The following is a 27,445-nucleotide window of genomic DNA, read 5'->3' on the forward strand; positions in this document are numbered from 1 at the left end:
AACACCCCCAGCATATACACCCTACTGAGCCAGTGGCACTTGAGATGGCTTGGCCATGTGAGCCGCATGAAAGATGGCAGGATCCCCAAGGACACATTGTACAGGGAGTTCGTCACTGGTATCAGACCCACCGGCCGTCCATGTCTCTGCTTTAAAGACATCTGCAAACACAACATGAAGTGCTGTGACACTGACCACAAGTCGTGGGAGTCAGTTGTCAGTGATCGCCAGAGCTGATGGACAGCCATAAAGGCGGGGCTAAAGAGTGGAGTCTAAGAGACTTAGCAGTTGGCAGGAAAAAAGACAGAAGTGCAAGGAGAGAGCCAACTGTGTAACTGCCCCGACACCCAATTTTATCTGCAGCACCTGTGTAAGAGTCTGTCACTCTAGAATTGGCCTTTATAGCCATTCCAGGCGCTGCTTCACAAACCACTGACCACCTCTAGGTGCTTACCCATTGTCTCTCGAGACAAGGAGGCCAAAGAAGAAGACGACCTGTAAATGCGAGTGTGACAAAGTCATAGATTGATTAATAACATGATCTCCTAATTTTGATCAGTATGTGACGAAAGATTAATATTCAACTCATAATTCAACAAGATGAGTGTAGATATTATGAGATACTTTGGTTATGACAATGAATACTGTCAGTTGAGTAGTATGCTCTGTACTCTTTGTGATAGCAACAAATCAAATAGCTTGTACAGTACCGGTAGAACAGGCAAAAAGATTTTTCAAGACATAGGCAAACAATAACTGGTATAGGATAATTCAGTTCTGCTCCAGAGCCTTGACTTGTTTAATCTGAATTATCAATTAGTCAGATGGTACCGAGGTGGATTTATTGCTATATCTTTTATCCCTTCTTCAGTTTCTTAGTTTAGAAGACTGTGGATATCAAACTCCTTATCTTTTTCGTGTATGAAGTGCTAGCTTCTTCATTAATGATGAACTAATCAACACTCTCCAGTTATAACCAGCTCTAATTTGCATTTGCTAATGAAAAACCACCAATGATTTCATAACCAAAGAGCAGTAGATGACAACTGACCTTTCTTGGCTTGCAGGAGGGTTTCTTTGGTTGAATGGACATAGTTCTCATACTCTTTTTGCAAGGTTGTTGCTGATTCCCTTACTTCCTGCAGGATAACACCATCCAACTGTGTCTATATGTGAAAAAAGCACTCATTAACTATTTAAGTTCATTTATTTTTGAAACTTGCAGACTACAACTGGGTTACCCAACATGCAACATCTGCAGCAATTATAAGCACTCATTCCTAAAGTAAATGTAGAGACATGCACCAAATCGAACAATGTTTCTTTAGTCAGTATTCTCTGAGCACTTCAAAAAAAATTTAAAAATCACAATTAGTGCTAGACTTTCATTCTGATTGACAAACAGCACTGCAGTTCTCAAAGGGTTAACTAAACAATGAGTGTTTCAGTGCGAAATAATGGATGGGTTTATAACAGATTCAATAACAAGAAAATGACAGAATAATCACAAAGGGGCACGGAGGTTAATCCCTTCAATATTACTGAAAAGAAATAATATAATGTAGCTAAAGATCACATTGAATAAGACAGCTTGGTGTTATTTGTGGACTGCCAACAGCTCCCATCCAGTGTCTCTTGCAGTTTCTCGCTTTTAATATGAATGTCAAATTACTTTTTAAAGGATGATTGACCTTTCCCTGAGGACCTAGCATCATGTTATTAAAGAAATAAAATTTTTAATAATGGAAGATATGTTTTTTCTTTCCTTTTTACTGTTTAAAATTAATGAGAAAGTGTAACAGTTGCTGGCATGAGATTGAACTCAGCAGCCAGTACCAAATAAGAGTGAAAATCCTTCTGAGCGCTGAGCAAACACAGCATCGGCTGCTGATCCCGGAGTTGGATATTGTATAGAATGTGTGACATGCCTTTGAATCGATCAGGGGGGATGACTGGTGCAAAGGTTTTAAATTTCTAATAACCACTTTTATATTGAAGATGGCCTCCATCAAGAGGTAAGAGTTTTCTGTGGATTCCAGCAGAAATTGGGTCTAATCAGAGACTTGCAAGTGATATTTGTCTGGGATATAGAGTGGGATTTAAGCCCTTCACACACAGTATAAGATTGGGCAGCAACAATGACTCTTACAATTTTAATGAGTCTGAAGAAAACACAATCACCTTTAGCATGAGCTGCTACACAGTATTTTGATCAATCACATATACGTCATGACTTACAAAACATCTATAATTACCTAGTTATAATAGATGATAAAAATCAGCCAATTATATTTCAAAGATCCTATCAATGCTGTAATTTAAGAGAACAAATTTAATATGCATGTACTTTCTCCTCCCCCTACAAGTCTTTATTTCAGGAATTCTCGTACAAAACGAATCTTTTCATCTTGGACCTAAAATATTTAAAAATAATCATAATGACATGGTAAGTGATCAATCTTGCCATGTTGCAGTAAAATTGAAGGTACAAGATGGGCACCAGCTCCTGATAGCTCTGTGGATATAGGCGCCACCTAGTGTAGTACTAAGCCAATAGTATTAAGTCCCGCAGACCAGAAGGTCCCAGCTCTGATCCCAATTCTGCACTGTTAGCTGATTTCACCCAAGGCAATAGCAAGACTGTTAAGAATTCATCAATGCACCAGCAGTGGAGAGGAGCAAACAAAACATTGGCCTGCTCCTGATCAAGTGAGAGCTGCTGGAATGTGAATGTTGGGTAAGATTAGAAAAAAGCTTGGCAGTGAAACCCGTTTTGGTCCAAATTCTAGAGCAAGGCATGAAAACGACACAGAGGACTACCTGTGGAACCATAAACTCTGCAACAATCAGCACCCTGGAGACAAAATGGCAAAAAAAAAAGATTGCAATTACATTTTTAATTTATCTGCTAATTCTCCAACTCCTTGATAATATTCTTCTCTTCTGTTTTTGACCAAGTGAGTGCCCAGACCCCAAGTGGAATGGCAGGTGACATTTTATTAAAATTCATTCATGGGATGTGGGTGTTGCTGGCTAGGCCAGCATTTATTGCCCATCCCTAATTGCCCTGGTGGTGGTGAGCTGCCTTCTTGAACTGCTGCAGTCCATGTGAGGTAAGTACGCCCACAGTGCTGTGAGGGAAGTGAGTTCCAGGATTTTGACCCAGCGACAGTGAAGGAACAGTGATATAGTTCCAAGTCAGAATGGTGTGTGACTTGGAGGGGAACTTACAGGGGGTCTGCTGCTCTTGTCCTTCTAGTTGGTAGAGGTCGTGGGTTTGGAAGGTGCTGTCAAAGGAGCCTTGGTGCATTGCTGCAGTGCATCTTGTAGATGGTACACACTGCTGTCACTGTGTGTCGATGGTGGAGGGAGTGAATGTTTGTAGATGGGGTGCCAATCAAGCGGGCTGCTTTGTACTGGATGGTGCTGAGCTTCTCGAGTGTTGTTGGAGCTGCACCCATCCAGGCAAGTGGAGAGTATTCCATCACACTCCTGACTTGTGCCTTGTAGATGGTGGACAGGCTTTGGGGGTCAGGAGGGGAGTTACTCGCCTCAGGATTCCTAGTCTATGACCTGCTCTTGTAGCCACGGTATTTATATGGCTACTTCAGTTCAGTTTCTGGTCAATGGTAGCCCCTAGGATGTTGATAGTGGGGGATTCAGCAATGGTAATGCTTTTGAATTTCAAGGGGAGATGGTTAGATTCTCTCTTGTTGGAGATGGTCATTGCCTGGCACTTGTGTGGCACAAATGTTACTTGCCACTTTTCAGCCCAAGCCTGGATATTGTCCAGGTCTTGCTGCATTTCTACATGGACTGCTTCAGTATCTGAGGAGTCACGAATGGTGCTGAACACTGTGCAATCATCAGCGAACATCCCCACTTCTGACCTTGTGATTGAAGGAAGGTCATTGATGAAGCAGCTGAAGATGGTTGGGCCTAGGACACTACCCTGAGGAACTCCTGCAGTGATGTCCTGGAGCTCAGATGATTGACCTCCAACAACCACAACCATCTTCCTTTGCGCTAGTTATGACTCCAGCCAGTGGAGGGTTTTCCCCCTGATTCCCATTGACCTCAGTTTTGTTAGGGCTCCTTGATGTCATACTCGGTCAAATGCTGCCTTGATGTCAAGGGCAGTCACTCTCACCTCACCTCTTGAGTTCAGATCTTTTGTCCATGTTTGAACCAAGGCTGTAATGAGGTCAGGAGCTGAGTGGCCCTGGCGGAACCCAAACTGAGCGTCACTGAGCAGGTTATTGCGAAGCAAGTGCCACTTGATGGCACTATTGATGACACCTTCCATCACTTTACTGATGATTGAGAGTAGGCTGATGGGGCGGTAATTGACCGGGTTGGACTTGTCCTGCTTTTTGTGTACAGGACATACCAGGGCAATTTTCCACATTGCATGGTAGATGCCATTGTTGTAGCTGTACTGGAACAGCTTGGCTAGGGGCGCAGCAAGTTCTGGAGCACAGGTCTTCAGTACTATTGCCGGAATATCGTCAGGGCCCATAGCTTTTGCAGTATCCAGTACCTTCAGTCGTTTCTGGATATCACGCGGAGTGAATTGAATTGGCTGAAGTCTGGCATTCGTGATGCTGGGGACTTCAGGAGGAGGCCGAGATGGATCATCAACTCGGCACTTCTGGCTGAAGATTGTTGAAAATACTTCAGCCTTATCTTTTGCACTGATGTGCTGGGCTCCCCCATCATTGAGGATGGGGATATTTGTGGAGCTACCTCCTCCAGTTAGTTGTTTAATTGTCCACCACCATTCACGGCTGGATGAGGCAGGAGTACAGAGCTTAGATCTGATCCATTGGTTATGGGATCGCTTAGCTCTATCGCATGCTGCTTACGCAGTTTGGCACGCAGATAGTCCTGTGTTGTAGCTTCATCAGGTTGACACCTCACCTGGTGCTGCTGCTGGCATGCCCTCCTGCACTCTTCATTGAACCCGGGTTGGTCTCCTGGCTTGATGGTAATGGTAGAGTGTGGGATATGCCGGGCCATGAGGTTACAGATTGTGGTTGAGTACAATTCTGCTGCTGCTGATGGCCCACAGCACCTCATGGATGCCCAGTTTTGCATTGCTAGATCTGTTCGAAATCTATCCCATTTAGCACGGTGCCACACAACTCAATGGAGAGTATCTTCAATGTGAAGGTGGGACTTCGTCTCCACAAGGACTGTGCGGTGGTCACTCCTACCAATACAGTCATGGACAGATGCATCTGCAGCAGGCAGACTGGTGAGGACGAGGTCAAATATGTTTCTCCCTCGTGTTGGTTCCCTCACAACCTGCCGCATACCCAGTCTAGCAGCTATGTCCTTTAGGACTCGGCAGCTCTATCGGTAGTGGTGCTACCGAGCCACTCTTGGTGATGGACATTGAAGTCCCCCACCCAGAGTACATTTTGTGCCCTTGCCACCCTCAGTGCTTCCTCCAAGTGGTGTTCAACATGGCGGAATACTGAGTCATCAGCTGAGGGAGGGCGGTAGGTGGTAATCAGCAGGAGGTTTCCTTGCCCATGTTTGACCTGATGTCATGAGACTTCATGGGGCCCGGAGTCGAATTTGAGGATTCCCAGGGCAACTCCCTCCCGAATGTATACCAGTAAGCGGCCACCTCTGCTGGGTCTGTCCTGCCGGTGGCATGATGGCAATCTCTGGGACATTGTCTGTAAGGTATGATTCCGTGAGTATAACTATGTCAGGCTGTTGACTAGTCTGTGGGACAGCTCTCCCAACCTTGGCACAGGCCCCCACGTTAGTAAGGAGGACTTTGCAGGGTCGACAGCACTGGGTTTGCCTCCGTCGTTTCTCGTGCCTCGGTCGATGCCGGGTGGTCCGTCCGGTTTAATTCTTTTTACTGTGAAGAATGTGAGAATGCCACAAGTAAAATGCTCCTCCAATTTACTTCACACACTTCAAGGGAAAGTGCCTTGTCTTTCCCCGAACAGTGCAATAGTGATTGGAAGTGAATTTATGGGGAAGATCACAGCCACAAGCCAGCAGCTTAGCAGTCATTGTGACGGCAACATTAGCAAATCAACACAATGAACAACATCTTGTCCATGCTCACTATTTCAACAACTTTGATCCTTGAAAAAGAAGTCCTCTTTTAGTTTTGAACTTTCATTATTTAGTTCAAACACACAATAGTATTGAAAGAAGTAACGCCCTACTCCAGTCCCTGTAACACTGACTGGAAAATTTAATACAGCACTAATAGGGCTGTTATACTCTACATATTGTGCTCTTAGATGTGATGCAGGTTACACAAGTAACACATCATCATTTCAGTTGCACAGTTCTAATGTGGCAATTTGCTTTCTTTTGTGTCTGGGGAATGTGACATCACACCATTTCAGCCTCACCTTGATGTGCAATCAGCATAAAGTTGGATTTTGACTGCTTTCTCTAACAGTGAAAAGGTGCTGTAAAGTTTAAAGTAAACTTCCTATGAAAGTAAACAACCTATACCATGAGGCCAGTAAACACGGCATTGTGTATATCTTTAAATATGTGTCCACAGAACCTTTCATTGCCCAATTAGAACACGGTGCAAGGAGGCAAACCATACTTCCAGTTTAAATGCACCACCAGATCTCACAGGCCTCGGGTCCAAGTTAGGGTCCAGTGAGAGTAATTTAAATAGTTTAAAAATACTTGTCCTTACAGGATTTATCATAACTGTTATTTTCTTGGTAAAAAGTGAAGTATTTAGAGATGAAATTTTCCCTGTTTATACTCAGTGATAGCAGTATGCATACCCAGATGCATATTGCACAGTTAGAAGTTCGCCTCATTCAAACTCTGAAAAACACCCCCTACTATACTAGTTTGATACTTCTGTCACACTAGGTATCACCATGCTACCTGAGCAAGGTTACCCAATTAATGCAGATTATAGGCATTTTAAAAGATTACACATTAGTACAACTGTAGTAGTCACATCAGACTATGTTGTATCAGGTCTAGTAACAACAAAACTAGACAGATAATAATAATAAGGTTGAAAAATTGTCCCAGTGTTCCTATAATGCACAGAAGTAACCCACCTGATCTATTTATTTCCACACACAATCATCCCATGGAACTGCAGACACCACCATGTCCCCAGCAAGTATTGAAAAACAAAAAAAAAGATGTTTCAGATTATTTTTTGCAAAGTAGTTGGTTGCTTGTGAGATCGTAAGGTTGTTCGGTTTATTCTGTTATCTGAATCTTTTGCCTTGCACAATTATTTTTCTACAGTTCTTTCAAAAGCGTTTCTGGTAAGATAATGCCATTGCAATTAATTATAATCCATTAAAAACTAAATAACGATGAAATAAATTCATTTGATTTAAACATTCACGAGTGCTCTTTGCTGCAGAAAAATGCAGATACCATTTCCATAACACACCAGCTACTGAAATGTAGCCTTACTTTCAGTAGTAGGATGTTGCTCATTATAATGCAAGATGCTGAGTACATGCTTAACCAGGAAGTAGTACCATTTTGATGGCTTAATATATCCAAATGCTCAATTTGTCATTTCATCAATCAATACAACATTCAATTACAAAGTGAATCAGTTGATACCTGCTTAATGTAGCAGGCCCAGCCCAGCTGCTCTAGATACTGAACTCCAGCAGTGCATATTAAATGCTGGAGAGACAAGTGACAGCAGCCCACGAATTAAAGTCTGAAGCTTAATTTCTCAGAAAAACTTGAGCAATCAAAGTAATACAGGTCTCAATATTGCAATGTAGAGAGTATGAGCAGTAATTCAATACATTTTAGGAATATATTATAAACGACAACTTTTTTGACTTTCTAAGTAAAGATCAAGTTTTGGTGTTTTAAATGAATTTTTGCTATTGAATGGAAGGACCAGAATGTTACAGTGGATTACTCAGAAGTATATAGGACATTACAGTAGAACAAACGAGGCTAGTCAATCCACGTTAATTCATGTGAATTTACCAAAACACAAAAATTACCTTCTATTATGGATTTCTTTTTAAAAGAATTTTTAAATTATTTTGAAACCAAGAATTTTCCTTTTCAATTAACACAATATTTGATCAGAAGGACAATACAGCATGCTGTTAGCAGAAGAAACCTACAAGTGCAACTCAGTAACACCCAAAGCTTTTGGAGCTAGTTAATTAACTTTTTGACTCAGATGATCCAATCAGATCTATTGTTGCATTTTTATTCCACTTATATAATTCACTTATGCATCAAGTAGCCTTCATCACCGATAGAGTAAATGCATTGTGAAGAACCCAAGAAAGCATGGGGTCAGGAATGACCATTAGGTCCAATAGGTGCTCCTTTTATAGCCCAGGGATAAATTGTCCCATCATGGACTTGGCGTAATAGATTTAAGAGCAAATTAATTGACTAAGCAAGACTGGGAGTGCACAAAGGTTTGTAAAATAGGCACGAAAAAGTGATGTGACCCCATCTCCGACCTGTATAGCCTCCAAGTCAGGTTCCCCACTGGGAGTGCACAACTGGTGAACTTCGAATTTAAATCTCCTGCGCAGAAATTCTGCAATCGTTTTTGCCTGACCTCAAAAGTACGCTTACGTGCGTGAAATCTCTAGAATGATACTAAGTTCACAACATTATTTAACTGTGGTGTTACTTTCTAGAACCAGTCCAGCAGTGCAGGAATATAACTGTGCATGAAATATTTGATCATCTCTTTTTCTTATCCCTATAACTTTCAATCCTGCATTCAATTACACACTCTTCCAGCCTTTTCTGTTATTTCCCCTCCAAAATGCACATTAATCACAATGCAACCAACTGCTTTTGTTAGGAGGCTGCTCCACATGTCCACTACTCCACAAGGCTGAGGGAGAAGAGAATCCTCTAAGCTCCTGTTGAAGCTTCTTAAATTTTGAATACGTGTCCTCCAGCTCTTTACTCACCATCCAAATTGATGGGCCTGGTTGCATTTACATTACCAATGCTCCTCAGCATTTTGAAGACATGGTGCATGTCAGTCTCATCAAACTTCTTTTCTCCAATTAAAATAAATTGAGTGCTAAGAGTTTTTCTTCATAACTTAAGAGACCCTAGTTCTAGAATCATCCCTATTGCTCTTTTTCAATGCGTCAATACCTTTTAGAAGGCAGTGTGTCCAAAATGGCATGCATATCAGTACACATAAGGGGCTGAATTTTATCCGGGCGCCACGCTCCGCGGCAGAACCCTTTAAATTCAGCCCGGCAGCTGCTGGAGCCCCTGCAACATTACGCATGTGGGCTCATTTAAATAGTAGGGGTGGAGCGGCTGCCTCCGATAATGTAGAGGGGGCGGCCGCTGCGTCCCAGGCAACAGCGTCCGGCACCACTGTGCAGGCGTCAATGCCATTTTTAAAGGGCTCTAAGCCCTTAGGAGAAATTTAAATTTTTAAAGGTAAATTACGTAGAATTATTGCATAAAAATTACAGATATAATGGAGGCCCTTTCCCATCCACTCCAATGTGTTTTTTAAAGGGACATTGGTACAAAATGAAACTTTATCAACCTGCAATTTCCCTCCAACCTCTTTACATTTGCCCTTCAACCCCTTCCCACCACTCACTTAAAATTGATTTCCCTGCTCCTTCACCCCTCCCGTCCTGAAAATTTTATTACTCCCCCCTCCCCACCAGGTTCTTGCCCGGAACTCCATACGGAGTTCTGAAAGCACGCGGAGCACGAACGGCGGCTGTAATATCGGAGTGGGACGGCCGCCGCCTGCAGTTTATTAAGAAAGACACATCCCAGATGACAAGGAAAGAATGGCAGAAGTAATAAGTAAACACAAGCACAATTATATGAACGGAGTTGGATCTTCTTACTGGAAAACGCAACTCCAAGGGCAAGCACGTGAAGTACTTATCCCTAGATGTGTTCCTGGTATTACTACGATTTCCCTACAAATTGGTTTTTAAAATAATCGCCTTTTAATTGCCCCTCTGTAGAGTCCTGAAGGCAAGCCATTTGTTGTGGGAAACAATGAAGCGAACGTAATCAAGTGATGTCAGCCAAAGAGATCCCCGCCGAGCATGCCTGTATGCTCAGTCTGTTTCTTTCTTCATCCTGGCGACAGTAGTGATGTTTTTGAAAAGATAAATAATGCCAAAGGAGTAGGAAAAAGTGGATTTGTGTTCACAGATCATTGTACACTGAGTTTCTAGTCACAGCTATTCTATATGTGGGAGGACTGGGAAGAGGACAAGTACTTCCATATAGACAGGATTGGAAATAGAGCAGCAGTCAGCTCAGGAAGCACTCATCTAGTGCATCACAAAGCGGCTTTAGCAGAAGCTACATACCAGCCTGCCTGCCCACCCACCATTTTGTAGGCTAATGGAGTATGCTGTGTACACAAAAAAAAAGTGCATTTAACATTCAAAAGTGCCTACATTCTCCTACGTTAAAGCTTATGTTTGGTGTTGGAACACTAACTTCTATCCTATTCTAGCAGGGCAGTGCACCAAGATGTGCAGTATTACCTTCATTCAAAGAATATGACTAAAGTTAAGTACTGAAGATTTTCAGGTTACCTACAGCCAAGCAATCTATCACTTTTATTCATTTGTTTGTCCTTGACACACCATGTTTAACTCTTACACAGTGGTATCTCACAGGGGAAGTGCTTATCTTCCCGGGATTCAAGGTAGGGCTTAGCACTGCTATATTGACCTGCAGGTCTTATTTTAGCTATTAGATTAGGCAGCGATGTTTGGCGAAGGCAGAGATTAGTCAGAGCTGTTCTGTTTTCAAAACGCCACCTGTCTGAAGTTTATCCACTACTAGCTACTGGACAACTAGACGTAGGACGACGTTTCCGCTTGTGAGGAGACCAAACCTAGGGGCCATAAATATATGATAGTCATCAATAAATCCAATAGAGAATTCAGGGTAAATTCATTTATCTGAAGATTGGTAAGAATATGGAACTCATTACCGGGAGGAGTAGTTAAGACAAATTGCATAGAAGCATTTAAGGGGAAGCTAGATAAGCACTTGGAGGTCAGAAGTGAGGATGTTTGCTGAGGATTGTTCAGTTCCACTCGCAATTCCTCTGATAATGAAACAGTCCATGCCTGCATGCAGCAAGACCTGGACAACATCCAGGCTTTGGCTGTTACTTAGTGCAAATGTTACTTGCTATGTAAGTGTTGAGCATTGACCATCTCCAACAAGACAGTCTAACCACCTTCCCTTGAAATTCAACGGCATTACCATTGTGGAATCCCCCATCAACAGCATCCTGGATATCACCTTTGACTGGAAACTTTAATTGGATCAATCACATAAATACTGTGACAAGAAAAGCAGGTCAGAGATCGGGTATTCTCACGCACGTGGTTCACCTATTGATTCCCCAAAGCCTTTTTACCATCTCCAAGGCATAAGTGTGATGGAATACTCTCCACTTGCCTGGATGACTGCAGCTCAATAAAACTCAACAAGCTCGACATTCAGGACAAAATAGCCCATTTGATAGCACCCCATCCACCACCTTAACAAAAAAATCTCTCCCTCCACCACTGGTTCAGAATGATTGCAGTGTGCACCATCTACACGATGTACTGCAGCAACTTGCCAAGGCTTCATCAACAGCATTTCCCAAACCCATGACCTCTACTACCTAGAAGAGCAAGGACAGTAGGCACTTGGGAACACCACCATCTCCAAGTTCCTCCCCAAGATAAAAAAGCATCCTGACTTGGGCATTATATCACCATACCTTCATCATTGCTGGGTCAAACTCCTGGAGCATTCTACCTTACAGTATTGTGGGAGTACCTTCACTATACGGACTGCAACTCTAAGGGAATTAGAGATGGGCAATGAATTCTGGCATTGTCAGTGATGTCCAGATCCCGTGAATTAATAAAAATAGATTAAAAGATGGAGAAAGGAATAGATTATGCTGATAGGGTTAGATGAAGAGGGGTGGGAGGAAGCTCATGTGGAACATAAATTCCTGCAAAGACCAGTTAGGTCGAATGGCATTTTTCTGTGTTGTAGACGCTATGTAACTACAGTGTCCTCCCAGCATCTTCATGGAGGTAGTTATGCTTCCAGCAACATGGCAGAGTGCAAGTCAGCCAGTCAGTGGGCCACACCTTTTGGATATTTAAGCTTCCCTTTCACCGTGCTAACTCTACAACTTTGATATAGAATAAACTTGTTGTCAGGTAACACTTTTCTTCATGGTGGGGATTGAAAGGGGGAGGAAACACCACAATCCAAAACCATGCAGTGTAATCAACAACTCTTCTCATATTAAGTAATGTAAAGAACCTTTTAGTCAGAAACTTCAACTGTTATGTGGCTCGATTCACATATAATGCACATATAACTGTTTGCAAAGATAAAGTGCTGAACCAGAGCCAAGAGAACTACAGTTTACAAAAGCAGTGGATTTTCTAAACCAAGAAAACCACATTAACAGATATGTGAGAAGCAGAGACAGGCACTGAGTATTATTGAGATGGACTTGCTGCTCAATCTCCCATTGAGTATATGCCATTATCTAGAATGAAGACAGATCTATTCCCTAACCTTGGTACTACAGCATCAAAACATTGTGACTCATCAGAGTTGCAAGGATGTGTGGGAGAATGGCTTCTAAGAAGTTAGTTGACTTCCCTCAACAGCTAAGTCACAACTTCACTAGGGTATCTATCAAAACTTCTCTAATTTCTTGTAGACTGCTGGGCTGGCACAGATTTCCAGAAAGGTCCATGTCCAGACTTTCTAAGACAGTCTTCATCAGATGAGTAAAAATGGGCCAATCATTTTTTTCCTTTTAAAGGGATCTTCTTCAGAGTTCAGAGACCTAGGATGAGCCCTTTTATAGACTACAAAATAATGAGTAAAAAGCTCACTCATCCCCTGGTCACAAGGCACATTCTCTGCTGGTTAGCTGCAATAAACGGTCAACCAATGGACTGGTTGAGGCCGACTTACTCCATTCGTATATTACCATTGATCCCACAGGGCCATGCAACCTACTCAAGGTCTTGACTTCACCACAAGAATTAGCAAAGATTAAGTCAGCCCTTCCAGTCTATAAAAAAAAAGACTTGCATTTACATACTGCCTTTCACAACTTCAGGACATCCCAAAGTGCACTGCAGCCAATGGAGCACTTTTGAAGTGTTGTCACTGTTGAAATGTAGGAGACACGGCAGTAAGGTCCCACAAACAGCAATGTGATAATGACCAGTAATTTGCTTTTTCACTGATGTTGGTTGAGGGATAAATATTGGCCAGGTTTAATTTAGTTTAGTTTAGTTTAGAGATACAGCACTGAAACAGGCCCTTCGGCCCACCAAGTCTGTGCCGACCATCAACCACCCATTTATACTAATCCTACACTAATCCCATATTCCTACCACATCCCCACCTGTCCCTATATTTCCCTACCACCTACCTATACTAGGGGCAATTTGTAATGGCCAATTTACCTATCAACCTGCAAGTCTAGGTCACCAGAGATAACTGTCCTGCTCTTCTTTAAAATAGTGCCATGGGATCTCTTACGTCCACCTGAAGGGCAGGCTTTTAATGTCTCATCTGAAACACAAATAAATATTGTGGCCACAAGAGCGGGTCAGAGGCTAGGAATCCTGCAGCGAGTAACTCACCTCTTGACTCCCCAAAGCCTGTCCACCATCTACAAGGCACAAGTCAGGGGTGAGATGGAATACTCTCCACTTGCCTTGATGGGTGCTGCACCAACAACACTCAAGAAATTCAACACCATCCAGAACAAAGCAACCCGCTTGATTGGCACACCATCTACAAACATTCACTCCCTCCACCACCGATGCACAGTGGCAGCAGTGTGTACTATCTACAAGATGCATTGCAGCAATGCACCAAGGCTACTCAAGCAGCACCTTCCAAACCCGCGACCTCTACCAACTAGAAGGACAAGGGCAGCAGATGTGTGAGAACACCACCACCTGCAAATTCCCCTCCAAGCCACACACCATCCTGACTTGGAGCTATATCACTGTTCCTTCATTGTTGCTGGGTCAAAATCTTGGAACTCCCTTCCTAATAACACTGTGGGTGTACCTACCCCATATGGACAGCAGCAGTTCAAGAAGGCAGCTCACCACCACCTTTGCACGGGCAATTAGGGATGAGCAATAAATGCTGGCCTGGCCAGTGCCTTCTGAGTCAGAGGAAAGGGTGGTACCAACTAAGCCACAGTTATAAAAGAAACATGAAAGATGCTGAGGCTGCACTTCATAATTTTGTACCTGCTCAAAAGATTAGTCACAGAATCTGAGTTTTAAAGCTTTGTTTTATGCTTCTCACGGCACTGGGACTTTCGCTCACTCAATGCCACTGCCTGCAACTCTGCCCCTTGTATGTACAATTAATCAGGTGAACTAGACTAATTGGTGCACTTGGGGAGGGAAATCCTTGATTTTCCCTCTGACATATTAATTTTCCAAGTTGCGAGCTCCTGGACCAAACTCAAATGATATTTTTTAAAAAACAGTTGCCTGTGGTAATAAAAACAAGCAGTTCATTAGTGTTTCATGTGGTGATTGAAAACCCACTGATTATAAACTCTGGAAAATACCCTCCACCACTGTTGTCCAGGATAAAGTCTGAGATGAGGATGAAGGTCTGATAAGGTGGTAACTGCCTTTACCTATCCAGGAAATTTTCGCATGAGTAACACATACTGGTATCGGAATACAATGATGTAATATAAAGGGAAACAAAAATCACAAACCTTGTGTCCAGATTGTTTTCTTTTAAAGTGCTCCACAAAAAGTGTTGCAAGTATGCTCTCCATTTTTATTTCAGAGACACTGAAGAAACAGGAAAAATAAATGTCATTTATCTTTTCCACAAACAGTAAATGGTAATGCAGTACTGCTAAGACAGATTTAATTTACCTGGAGGTGTGTGCGTGCGGGGTTGAGGAAGAAGGGGAACATGGGTTTGCTTGATCATCAGACCAGGTTGGTTTTGTCCTATTATCATACCATCCGCAAAAGGAACAATATGGAATCAATCTTTTTTTTTAAAAAAGTTACTGAACAATAACACTGCTAGGCATCAATGCCACTAGTAAGGTTACGAAGATCATTTTTGTGAATGTATCCTACATTCCAAATGGAAATTTTACACCTTTCTGTATTGCCTCCCATTTCTTATTTATCTTCTCCCCTCTATGTTAACCTGGACCACTCCTCAGTCGAGAAAGGAGGCAAGAATGGACCAGATGATCCAACTTCCCCAATTCCCTCCTCACTTCCCCCATTGCAATAAAGTTTAATCTTTGTCCTGACCCTCTTTGAAAGTGCCACAAGAATCCATTACTTTGACATGAACAGCAGAAACTTGCACCCTTGTGCTCAAAGCCTTATCGTCTTCACTCTCCAAAATCCAATATGTGAATACTTAAATAACAGGATAGATACTAAAACTAAACTCACTATTGTTTTCATACAAAATTCAAAACTTTTAGCCACAAATTCTAAGTGAATATATCTTCCACGGCTGATTTTACTGCTTGTACAGTCTATGTTACAGTTACTTTTGCATTGTGACCTACGCTAGACATTGTAGGCTAATGTTATGATTAGAATTGCTCTTCTCAAAAAAAATGTTCCAGGAATTTAGGGCCCGGCTCCAATTTCCAGTACTTTATTGAAATTTGGGGCACCCATTCACAAATGTGGGACTCCTTAGACTAGAGTTTCAAGCTCTTTTTGTAAACCTGGATATGGTAGCCCTGTGGTTATAGTAATAAACTAGCAACTCAGAAGTCATAACCGTACAAATACCATTAAGGCAAATTACAAATTGGACTCAACAAATCTGTCAATTTGTGGACTGGCAAGGTGTTGGATTGGTTCACAAATGCCTTTTAGGAAGGGAGTCTTCCAATCCCGACCTGGATGGGCCTTTACGTGACTCCAGTTCCACAATGACCCTAAATGCTCTCTGGAATGGCAACAAGGCAAAGGTAATAAATGTAGCCTCTGTTGCTATTCTGTTAACCACCATCCCCCACACCACCCCTCATATTCTTTTTTACCCTCATGTCCTTATTTCCCATTTGGTCAGTGTTTCTTTTTCTCTGCTTGCTGTTGATAGTTTTCTTTATTTTTAGTTTGCAGATTGCCCTTTTTCGCCTTCAACTTTAAGTTATTCAAAGTCAGTCCTGTATCAGGCCATTTTAAATCCACATTTCCTCTTTATCTATGTATGTGTCAGAGGTACATTGAAGTGAAATGTACTGAACGACAATTATTATGAAAAGTTAATGAAAACATCATGGATTAAAATGGTGGGGGAAGGGGATAATAGTGATAGCACTGATGATTCCATGCCATTCTCTCCTGGCAACCTGCCAGGCACCAACCTCCAAGATATTTGAACTGAATCACAGCAGGAAGCCATCATCCAAGTGCCCGTGCCAGGCAGAAGCCACACTTGTCTTAATGAATCAGTGAATGAGCAATCATAGAGCTGAGAAATTGCAAGGCTGGCTGTGGAGCTTCTGTGAGCAGTTCACAAGCAGAGCATGATGTACGTGATGCAGCAAAAAAGGGGTGGGGGGGGGGGGGGGGGGGGAGGGGGGTGAAGACACAGTGCAATACAAGACTATACTACCAGAGTCTTCAAATTTATACTCAATACATTGGAAACTCAGATCTAGCATGATCACAAAATTAAAATTCCTTCCAACATTAGGGGGGAAAAAAACATAGAATAATGTGCAGTTTCTCAATTGCTGTGCAAAAAGATTTTAATTGTAATTTTGATTAGAATCGATAATTAAAAATGGTCATAGGCCATCCGGACCAGCAATAAGTGCAGCCCGAGGCAAAAAGCCAATGGCACTGACAGTAGCTGGATAGCAGGTGGTCTATTCTTTTGACCTGCTCATCCTTCTTCCTGATTGGAGGTAATATGAAAGCAAGGCAGGAGTCCAGATTATTCAGTTACAGGCTCTGCTGATTTACATGTTTTACTGCAAAAAAACTCTCATCTGAACAGGAAATGAATATAATTCTTCTGTGTAAATGAATATAAACAAAATTTCAGGTACAACCAACTCCAGGTCACTGCTTCATTTAATACACCCTTTCCAAGGACCTGAAAACCCTGCAACTCCTTATCTCCTCAAGATATCCTTTCCATCCTCCTACAAGGGGTATGTAAATCAAGTGCATATCCACTAATCCCTACTTCTTGATTTCTCTTCTGCTCTATGCTCCGCTGGTGATGGTCTACGTTATTGGCTTTACTCTTTACCTAGATTTTTCAAATTAAAAGGAAACATTCACAGCAGCTATCCTACACTCTGACATTATTTACTTATTTAAGCACACACTGGCTCACTTTTACACAAGCCCATGAACAACCACCCACGCACATCTGTCGCTCCAAGCTGGAGGTTCATTGATCTTTACACTCATATTTGCTAACTGAAGAGAAACTGGAACAGACAATCTTTTTGCAAAAGTGAAAACAAATAAAAATCCTGCTTACAAAATCTTCACTGATATTTACAGCTTGTAAATAACTTTTTAGGTTTTTGTAGCATTCCAATTACAGACAGTATTTTAGGCTGTTGCTCTAATAATCATTCTCACAAACTTCTGCTATTAACATGGGTGGCACAGTGGCGCAGTGGATAGCACCGCAGCCTCACAGCTCCAGCGACCCGGGTTCAATTCTGGGTACTGCCTGTGTGGAGTTTGCAAGTTCTCCCTGTGTCTACCTGGGTTTCCTCTGGGTGCTCCGGTTTCCTCCCACATGCCAAAGACTTGCAGGTTGATAGGTTAATTGGCCATTATAAATTGCCCCTAGTATAGGTAGGTGGTAGGGAAATATAGGGACAGGTGGGGATGTGGTAGGCATATGGGATTAGTGTAGGATTAGTATAAATGGGTGGTTGATGGTCGGCACAGACTCGGTGGGCCGAAGGGCCTGTTTCAGTGCTGTATCTCTAAAATTAAACTAACATCAAGGTACGCACAATATTAAAGAAGCAGCCTTCCCCCTGTTTCCCCCAAATTATTGACACCAACACTACAATGTTTTTGTAGCTTTCTCTTTGCTTCTCTCCAGTCAGGCTGTAAATGAATTTAAACAGTTCTGTGTAAGCAAATTGCAAGAAAGTTAAGTCCAAACAAATGGAACACTTGCCCTGTAAATACCAAGTAATTGTGCCCACTGGTCAGATTTGAAATCATGTACTTGAATCACAGAAATTCTATTTCACTGTGTAGCAGCTTTCAATTTCTGTGCCACAAACAATAGGATTTGTTTTTTTTCCCCCATTAAATAATTGAAAGAATCTATTGGAATTCTGCACCTAAGCTGCAGCTACACAGCAATTAAACTGGGAAACAACATTTCTAAGCAGCCTGGCAAGATACTGATTCCATAAAATTTTAGGCCAGCCAGATAAACTCCACTGATAGTAGCTGAGTGCTGAGATAATTAATGGTAAACTTTTAGGAATATTTTTACAGAAAAGGTGACTTGGGTATTTTTATCAATTCTTCTTTCTTTTGGGCCTCCTTATCTCGAGAGACAATGGATACGCGCCTGCCGTCACTTTTATCAATATGCAGCAGATATTATCCAACATTGAACACCAGAGACAAAGGACAACAGCTACACACAAAGAAAGACTTGCATTTACATAGCATCTTTCACAACCACAGGGCACCCCAAAGCATTTTAAAGCCAATGAAGTACTTTTGAAGTGTAGTCACTGTTGTCATGCAGGAAGCACGACAGCCAATTTGCACACAGCAAGCTCCCACAAACAGCAATGTGACAATGACCATTGTTAACTGAGGGATAAATATTGGCCAGGAAGCTGGGGATAATTTCCCTACTCTTCTTTGAAATAGTGCCATGGGATCATTTACGTCCACCCGAGGGAGCAGATGGGGCCTTGCTTTAAGGTCTCATCCAAAAGACAGCATCTCCAACAGTGCATCACTCCCTCAGTATTACACTGGAGTGTCAGCCTTGATTTTGTGTTCAAGTCCTGGAGTGGGACTTGAACCCACAATATTCTGACTCAGAGGCTACCAACTGAGTCATGACAGACACTGTAAACATGTAAAACCTTGCAATGATAAAGTAAGTGCGATTTGCTGATAGACATTTATTCCATATTTATGTCTGCGTGTAATTAAATATTTTTGTATGTTCTTTATGAAAAAAAACACATTAAAAAAATGTTTCAAGATCAATGTCATAAGAGATGTCATAAAGTTTCAATTTGTGACTCTTGACTTGTGGAAGATGGAAGCCTATATTAAAAACATTTGTTACCTGCTAGCACATAGAATAGAAAACTTTGTGAATTACAGCTGCATGCGATAAAAGTGATAGGACGTGTTCGTACCCACAGTAAGCCACTTGTCTCAGCAGTATCACCACAAGGAGACACTGAACAGAAACAAGGAGTATTCCCATAAGGAGGCAGAGGCACCCTGGGTGTTAACATATGTCATAGACACCCGTTTCAGTGTCCCACATGGTGTTATGGGAGCAGGTTACTTGGCCATTGGTGAGACCAAGAGGGTTAATAGAGAAAAATACTTTAAAAGCAGGAATCTTTGGCTTGAAAAAACAGTGAAAGACCAATTAGATCAAGATACTGGACCAGTCCACAACTTGGTCTTTTATCAAAAGACATTTATAGCAACCTTGTACAAGTTGAAATATGAATTTTCAACACATAGAAAAACTTAAAATCCCTCTTTCCAAAGTAAAATAGATTAAATAATTTGTTTTTTGGCATTGCCCATTAAAGAAGTAAGATTAATCTCTGATATGAACTTTGTTTTAATAAAAGTTACAAAGAAAGCTGAAGCACTGTAGACTACATTGCATAAATAGACAAGCTAGGCAGCAAGCCCATGACAGCTGAGCTTGCGAACAGTGCTGAGAACCATACACACCTGACTCAGAGAATGAATGAGCGGACAGTGAGAGCTGATGAATTGCACCAATGATCCATAAAGGCAGTATGCAGCATGGTGCAACACACGCCGTCAAAATAAATTGCTGTCCGGTATTATAAACAGAGCATTATGGAGACAGCTCTGACAATTTAATTTAAGATTTGGGCCAAAAACCCAGTATGTAGTTATTTTTTGTTTAGTACAGAGGACAGTAACAGAGTGTTTTTAAGGGGTTTGCAGGATCTTTGCAATACAACAGCTTAGGTCAAGAGACTGACCAATACTAATGTAGGACTCCTCAATAAACGGGTTTACAAAGTCACATAACTAAGTGACTGTCGAGCATTGGTCAACCTTTCAATAAAAGCGCTTGCTCAGTGCCCTTGGCCGGGGATGATTTTGTCAATCGCCAAAGTACACATCTGACACAAATTTACTGAAGCTGTGCTACGATGGACTCGTTCTATTGCTAGTCTGAGTATAGTAAAACTAGTAGTATTGTTGCGTATTATTTTATTTATTTAGAGATGCAGCACTGAAACAGGCCGTTCGGCCCACCGAGTCTGTGCCAACCAACAACCACCCATTTAAACTAATCCTACATTAATCCCATATTCCCTACCACATCCTCACCATTCTCCTACCACCTACCTACACTAGGGGCAATTTACAATGGCCAATTTACCTATCAACCTGCAAGTCTTTGGCTGTGGGAGGAAACCGGAGCACCCGGCGGAAACCCACGCGGTCACAGGGAGAACTTGCAAACTCTGCACAGGCAGTACCCAGAACCGAACCTGGGTCGCTGGAGCTGTGAGGCTGCGGTGCTAACCACTGCTCCACTGTGCCGCCCAATCAAACCCATTCCTGCAGATGGAATCTCTCTAGTTCTAAGTATGTCTTTCAAAATAAAACAGCTTGACACTGTGCAAATATGCAGCTCAATGGAGTCCAGGGGCAGGAAAAAAAAGCATGAAAGTTTACTATTTAAGGAATAATGGACAATTGAATAGGGGCAGTATTAGAGCTAACCTGCCCTCGACCCCCATCCTTGCAAACTACTGCCCCATTTCCAACCTCCTTTTCCCTCCTAAAGTTCCTGAACACGTTGTTGCTTCCCAAATCCATGTCCATCTTTTTTGCAAATCCATGTTTGAAACTCTTTAATCAAGTTTCCAAATTTGCCACAGCACTGAAACGGCCTGACCGAAAGTCACAAATAATTGTGGCTATGATGCATTATCCCTCCCTCTTCTCCTCTACCTCGCTGCAGCCTTTGACATGGTTAACCACACTATTGTCCTCCGCTGCCTTTCTTCCATTGTCTGGCTTATTGGAATTGGACTCACCTGGTTGCACGCATACCTGGTTGAAGCCAGAACATCTCCAGCAATGGTTTTTCTTCCTGCCCCCAGACTATTATTTCCAGAGTCGCCCAAGAATCTGTCCTTGGTCTCCTCCACTTCCTTATCCTTGCTATATAAATGCATGTTGTTATCAGCTGTGGAGTCAGTTTCCACATGCAAGCTGATGGTATCCAGCTTGACCACTCCACGGCCTCTGCATTGTCAGACTGGTTGTCCAATCAACTACAAGTTCTTCCAGTTAAACTTTGGGAAGACTGAAGCTATTGTCTTTTGATTCCTCCATCAACTCCATATCGTCGCCACCGATTCCATCCCCTCCCCAGCCATTGTCTCAAGCTAAAGCACACTGTTTGCAATCTCGGCATCTTATTTCCACCCCGAGCTGCGCTTCCAACCCCATATATTGTCCATCACAAAGATTGCCAAAGGCCAAGCTTGTAACGTCGCCTGCCTCAGCCCAACTGCTGATGAAATTCTCATCCATGCTGTCACCTCCAGATTCGACTATTCCAATGATCTCCTAAATGACTTCCAATCTTATAATCTTCAGGTTATCCAAAGCTCTGCTGCCCGTATCCTATCTGGCACCAAGCCCTGCTCATCTCTGACCCCTAATCTGTTGACCTACATCAGTTCCCATCTCCTAACACCTCCAGTTTAAAATTCTCATCCTTGTGTTTACATCCCTTCATAGTCTCACCCCTCCTGATCTCTAACCTCCTTTGTCCCTATAACTACATTCTGTTATTTCCCCAAACTCTTAGCTCCTCTATCTCTAGCTATTTGTGCGACCAGCCTGCCCGCACCCCCCACCCCCACAACATTCACTCCATTATCGGATTGGTGGTGGCCATGCCAGCAAACCACGATCTGGAATTCCTTCCCTAAACCCTCCCTCTGCTTCTAGAAGGCCGCCTTAAAACCCACCTACATGACCAAGCTTTTGTTCACCTCCCCACCACCCCCCCCACCCCCCCACCCCCGACATAATATCTCCTTACTAGTTTTCCATCCATTACTGTCCAATTATGCCTTTGGGACCTTATTTTACTTTCAATGCGCTATACAAATGCTTGCTTTTGCTATTGTTGTTGTTGGGTAAATAGGGTGTGAAAATCCAAACCGACTCCCTTTGAAAAATGGAGCAAGACACTCACATTCCAATTTGCTCCAGTATCAGGCGAGACCCAGACACTGAAGTCAGGCTGCATTTACACAACCAGCATTATAATTGTAGTATAAATGCAGCCTTGATGCATTTCAGTTCTAAAATGCTGTATGACTTGAGCTCATTGCTGTTAGCAAATTGGAGAGGTTTCAATTTCTGTTCTATTATTCTTAATATTTTCTTTCAACAACTAATCAAATGCTGTGTACTATTTTATAACATTCTGTGTATGATGTTGGCAAGGAACAGCATGTGGTTTGTTGGAACAAGGTTAGAGAAACCTTACTCAAGATTTGGTTGTGCATAAAGTCAGCACTTGGCATGGACAGTAGTGTCAAAGTGAAAGTGAAACTATTTCCCAATACAGCCATCTTTTTGAAAATTAACCAAAACACAAATTCAGCAAAAAACAGGCCGTCTTGAGACTTCTTCCATAGCTTTAAGACAATATCCAAAAATGTGACATTATTTATTACATTTAAAGGGGATACTACTTCATTTCAACTATTATTTTAGGATTACAAGAACTTCTAGTGTTGAACTATTAAGGTGGGTTTCAATAGAAATGGATAGTTGATTTCAATTGCGATTGAACTGTTCTCACAGAATCACAGAAATGTTACAACACAGGAGGCCATTCAGCCCACCATTTCTGCGCTGGCTCTCCAAAAGGACCAATTTACCTAGTGCCATTCCCCTGCCTTCTCCCAGTAGACCTGCATGTTCTTCCTTTTCAGATAACAATCCAATTTGCTCTTGAATGCCTCGATTGAACCTGCCTCCACCACACTTTGAGGCAGTGCATTCCCCATCCCAATCACTCACTGCGTGGAAAAAGTTTTTCCTCATGTCCCCAATGCTTCTTTTGCCGATTACCTTAAATCTGTGCCCTCTGTTCTTGATCCTTCCACCAATGGGAACAGTTTTTCTCTATTTACTCTGTCCAGACTCAGGAGTTTGAATACCTCTATCAAATTTCTATATATGGAATTTTATAATTCTATATAATTTTTAAATTAAATCATACACTACTCTGTGATGATACACCAGAATCGGAGTATTCTTGGGTCCTAACCACAAGACTGCCGACAAGTTAACAAGTACAACTTTGCAATGCTAAAGTAACAGTTGCAGAAAAAGCTTTTTCCCGCCAATAACATAACTTTAAATAATTGAAAATTGAATAAAACTTTACCATAACTTCAGAAAAAATGTCTTAGGAACATAGGAAATTGGAGCAGGAGTAGGCCATTCGGCCCCTTGAGCCTGCTCCGCCATTCAATTAGATCATGGCTGATCTTCTACCTCAACGCCATTTTCCCACATTCTCCTCCTATCCCTTGATATCTATAAGATCTAGAAACCCATTGACCTTGGTCTTGAACATACTCAATGACTGAGCCTCCACAGCCCTCTAGGGTAGAGAATTCCACAGATTAACCACCCTCTGAGTGAAGAAATTCCTTCTCCTCTCAGTCCTAAATGGCCTCACTCTTATTCTGAGATTGTGTCCCCTTGTTCTAGACCACCCCCCACCCCAGCCAGGGGAAACATCCTTCCTGCATCAGCCTTGTCGAGCCCTGTAAGAATTTTGTATGCTTCAATGAGATCACTGCTCATTCTTCTAAACTCTAGAGAACACAGGCCCAGTCTCCTCAATCTCTCCTCATAGGACACTCCCATCTTCCCAACGATCAGTCTGGTGAACCTTTGTTGCACTCCCTCAATGGCAGGTATATCCTTCCTTAGGCAAGGAGACCAAAACTGTACACAATACTCCAGGTGCAATGTTACCAAGGCTCTGTACAACTGCAGAAAGACTTCTTTACTCCTGTACTCAAATCCTCTTGCAATAAAGGCCAACATACTACTTGCCTTCCTAATTGTTTGCTGCACTTGCATGTTAGTTTTCAGTGACTTATGAACAAGGATCAGCAACTCATGAACAAAGAACAAGGTCTTTGTTCTTTCCCGGTTGATATGACTGACCTGATATGGTGAGACACAAGGACATTTGCATATTCTGCTTCGGAGGGAGTGAGGAAAAGGAGACTGTTTCCACAGGACCCAATCCGGGCTGTCCGTCCCGCCCTGTGGACATATTCTGCAGGAGAGGTCGGAGCATTATACTGAAAAAAATGGAAATAAAGAGTAACTGATTTTTAATATATGCATTCCATTCCCTCAAACAAAGCTGCTAAGTGAGGTTAAAGTTTCCTCTTTTTCTGAATAATGGGAGAAATTTCCACGGGCCTGCAGCTGCTTCCCACCCGTTCCAGGTGGAAAGTTGGCTGCTGCCATGTTAATGAGGCCCAGTGATTAAACAGCATGGCCTCATTCTGCCACCAGCAGGAATCTAACTGAAACCAGCAGGTTCCTGCAGGCAGTTACAATCCCCCAGTGATTTCTGAAATATGGACGCTCTACAGAAATGGAAAAACTCAGTGCCAATTGCAACAATGCTCCTCAAGCACCTAATGAGTCCATGTACCTGGTGGAAGAGTCGAAAAGTTCATTAATATATCTGCAGAGCAGCAATTTTGTGTGTGTAATGGCTCTAGAATTGAGAAGAGATTGTTTTAATTACCATGCCCTATATATTCTGAAAGTGGTGTTCTGGAGCAATGTGAGCAGATAATTGGTGAAAAGGAGATAAGATCAAGAATAGGCTATTCAGGACGTCAAGCCTGTTCTGCCATTCAATTAGATCAAGTCCATTTACTCATCTTTGCTTCACATCCCTCAACATAACAAAAATCCTTTCTGCTCAGTCTTGAAAATTTCAACTGATGCAGCAAATCTTAAAAAAAGGAGACACAAAGATTAGTTATGTCCCAGAGAGGAAAAGATGAACTCTATTACATGAAGAAACTGACACCAGAGCAGGCAATGCAGTAAAGTCTGAAGGTGTTGGCACTTGGAGAATTGAGAGGCATGCAGAACTACCAATTTATTTATCATCTATTTTATGATTTGCACATTGATACAGCACAGGAGGCCATTCAGTCCATTATGTCTATGCAGGCCCTTTGAAAGAGCTATCCAATTAGTCCCACAATCCTGCTTTTCCCCCCATAGTCCTGCAATTTTTTCCTTTTCAAGTATACATCCAATTCCCAACCCACATAAACATAACATATCCACGCTTCTAATGCTGCCTGTAATTACAATATTATACTCAAATAGGTAACTATGCTTAGGCCTCAACATACATCTGGTTCCTTTAGTTAAACGAGAATCTAGTGGTTAACTAGATAAGCTGAAAATCAACACCCACTTGAGCAGCAACCATCATTATTCCTATAGGAAGCAGATACTGGACTACAGGAAATCACAATGAAGTTGAGTTAGGAGATAGTAAGGCATTAAGCATTGTTGACGAAAAGGTGGCAATGATGAGGGTTGATGAGGAGTCAGCTGGATAGAGGCGTAACATGCTAAGTTCCTCTCTTTAGTTGTATGACACTCAGCCCCTAGTGGGCCCGGTTTTCAACCAAGGTCGCTGGAACATCAGCACTGTATTTCAAGGTCACTTATTTCTATACAAACTATATTTGAAGGTAGCCTGTGTAGCATGGGGGAGTCCAACATCCATATTCTGTCATCTCTCACAAGTGACATCAGAGAGGTCAATGGCTTGATCCACTGCAATCTGACATTGACAAGTGTTTCAACTGACAGTACCAGGAATGCCAGCAACTCCAAAAGGTCAATGAAGAATATAAGAATGGTCTTTTTTTTCCCTAAAAAATGAAATTAGTTTTCTATCTTGAATGTATCATGCAGCCCAATAAACATGCTGCACACAACAAAGAAAAGTTAGAGGGAACATTGGCCCCAGGTTAAAACTATAATTAAATCCTGCTGTTGAATTGTAAGTACAATATAGTTTTGAGTAGTCTATGATTAAGAAAGACACAGAAGGATTTCAATATGAAGTTAAAATGTGTTCAAGATTTGCAAAGTTACTAATATGACCATTAAATAAAAACATGTTTGTCACTGAAGTAAAAAAATATGCACACACATGCCAAGGTTGCAGGATTGCCAGTCATCTCCATGGAAACAGGAGACAGCAATGTCACAGTTAAACTGTGGCTGAAGCCAGTGAAACAGACTCAAAATAGCCCACGCATCTTACACCTCGGACAGGTTTCGACATCCTGGCCAAGTTGTCAAGCTGTTGTAGTTATAAGTGCTTATTTGTGAAAGCAAATAATTACTCCCTAAAGGTCACCTTCAACGGACAGTGCTCCTGAGTGTGTAAAGTTCCTATGCCTCCACCCACAGGGTTCCCTGCAAGGAATATTCTAGTTAGTCCCCTGGATTGCAATTACAGCCCAATTTCATTGTTCAGTTCTTGGAAAATATTTAACCAGCATGTAGAATATAATACAATCTCACTTAGATGGCAGGGAAGGGGAAGGTACTAGTTTCTTGGGAAATACAATTCTGGAGTTCATTACCGCTCCCACTATGACATTTAGTGCTGTAGAATCCTCACCATTGAGCTCATTGGGAAGGCACAGCCTCAGTTTAACACCTAATTTGAAAAGGTAGTACCTCAGAGGATGTAGTGAAATATCACTATCACTTTTTTTAAGAGACATTAAACAAATTAAGTTAATTATAAATTCAAGTTTTTGTTGTGTTTAAATTCAGTCAACCCAAACAAATCTAAACTCCCCATAAGACAGCACAAATGGTTTTTCACCATTACTATGTTGCAAAGTGCAGAAGCTTACAGCACAGGAGGAGGCCATTCAATCCTTTGTGTCAGCGACAGTTTTTTTTAAGCTAGAGCAATCTAAAACTAATCCCAAATCCCTGCACTCTGCTCATATCCCGTACCTCCTCTGCTTCAAATAGTTACCCACTTTGCTGTTACAAGACAGAATGATCTCTACCTCAATTACTATTGG

General features: G+C 42.0%; 1 protein-coding gene across 3 annotated transcripts in view; it reads right to left on the bottom strand.

The window, feature by feature from the left end:
- The window catches only part of ddx31 (DEAD (Asp-Glu-Ala-Asp) box polypeptide 31), a 112,050-nt gene that overhangs the window by 41,130 nt on the left and 43,475 nt on the right, over window positions 1-27,445 (bottom strand). For 2 of the 3 annotated variants that reach the window (XM_068012338.1, XM_068012341.1), the window contains exons 16-19: window positions 24,513-24,652; window positions 14,940-15,017; window positions 14,774-14,852; window positions 1,052-1,166 (exon numbers count right to left, since the gene is read on the bottom strand). In XM_068012338.1, coding sequence (XP_067868439.1) covers window positions 1,052-1,166; window positions 14,774-14,852; window positions 14,940-15,017; window positions 24,513-24,652 — 412 coding nt within the window. The remainder of the gene's footprint in view (window positions 1-1,051; window positions 1,167-14,773; window positions 14,853-14,939; window positions 15,018-24,512; window positions 24,653-27,445) is intronic. The other variant, XM_068012340.1, reaches the window with a different exon arrangement.

This window comes from Heterodontus francisci, chromosome 32 (genome assembly GCF_036365525.1).
Source record: "Heterodontus francisci isolate sHetFra1 chromosome 32, sHetFra1.hap1, whole genome shotgun sequence".
NCBI classification, from domain to species: domain Eukaryota; kingdom Metazoa; phylum Chordata; class Chondrichthyes; order Heterodontiformes; family Heterodontidae; genus Heterodontus; species Heterodontus francisci.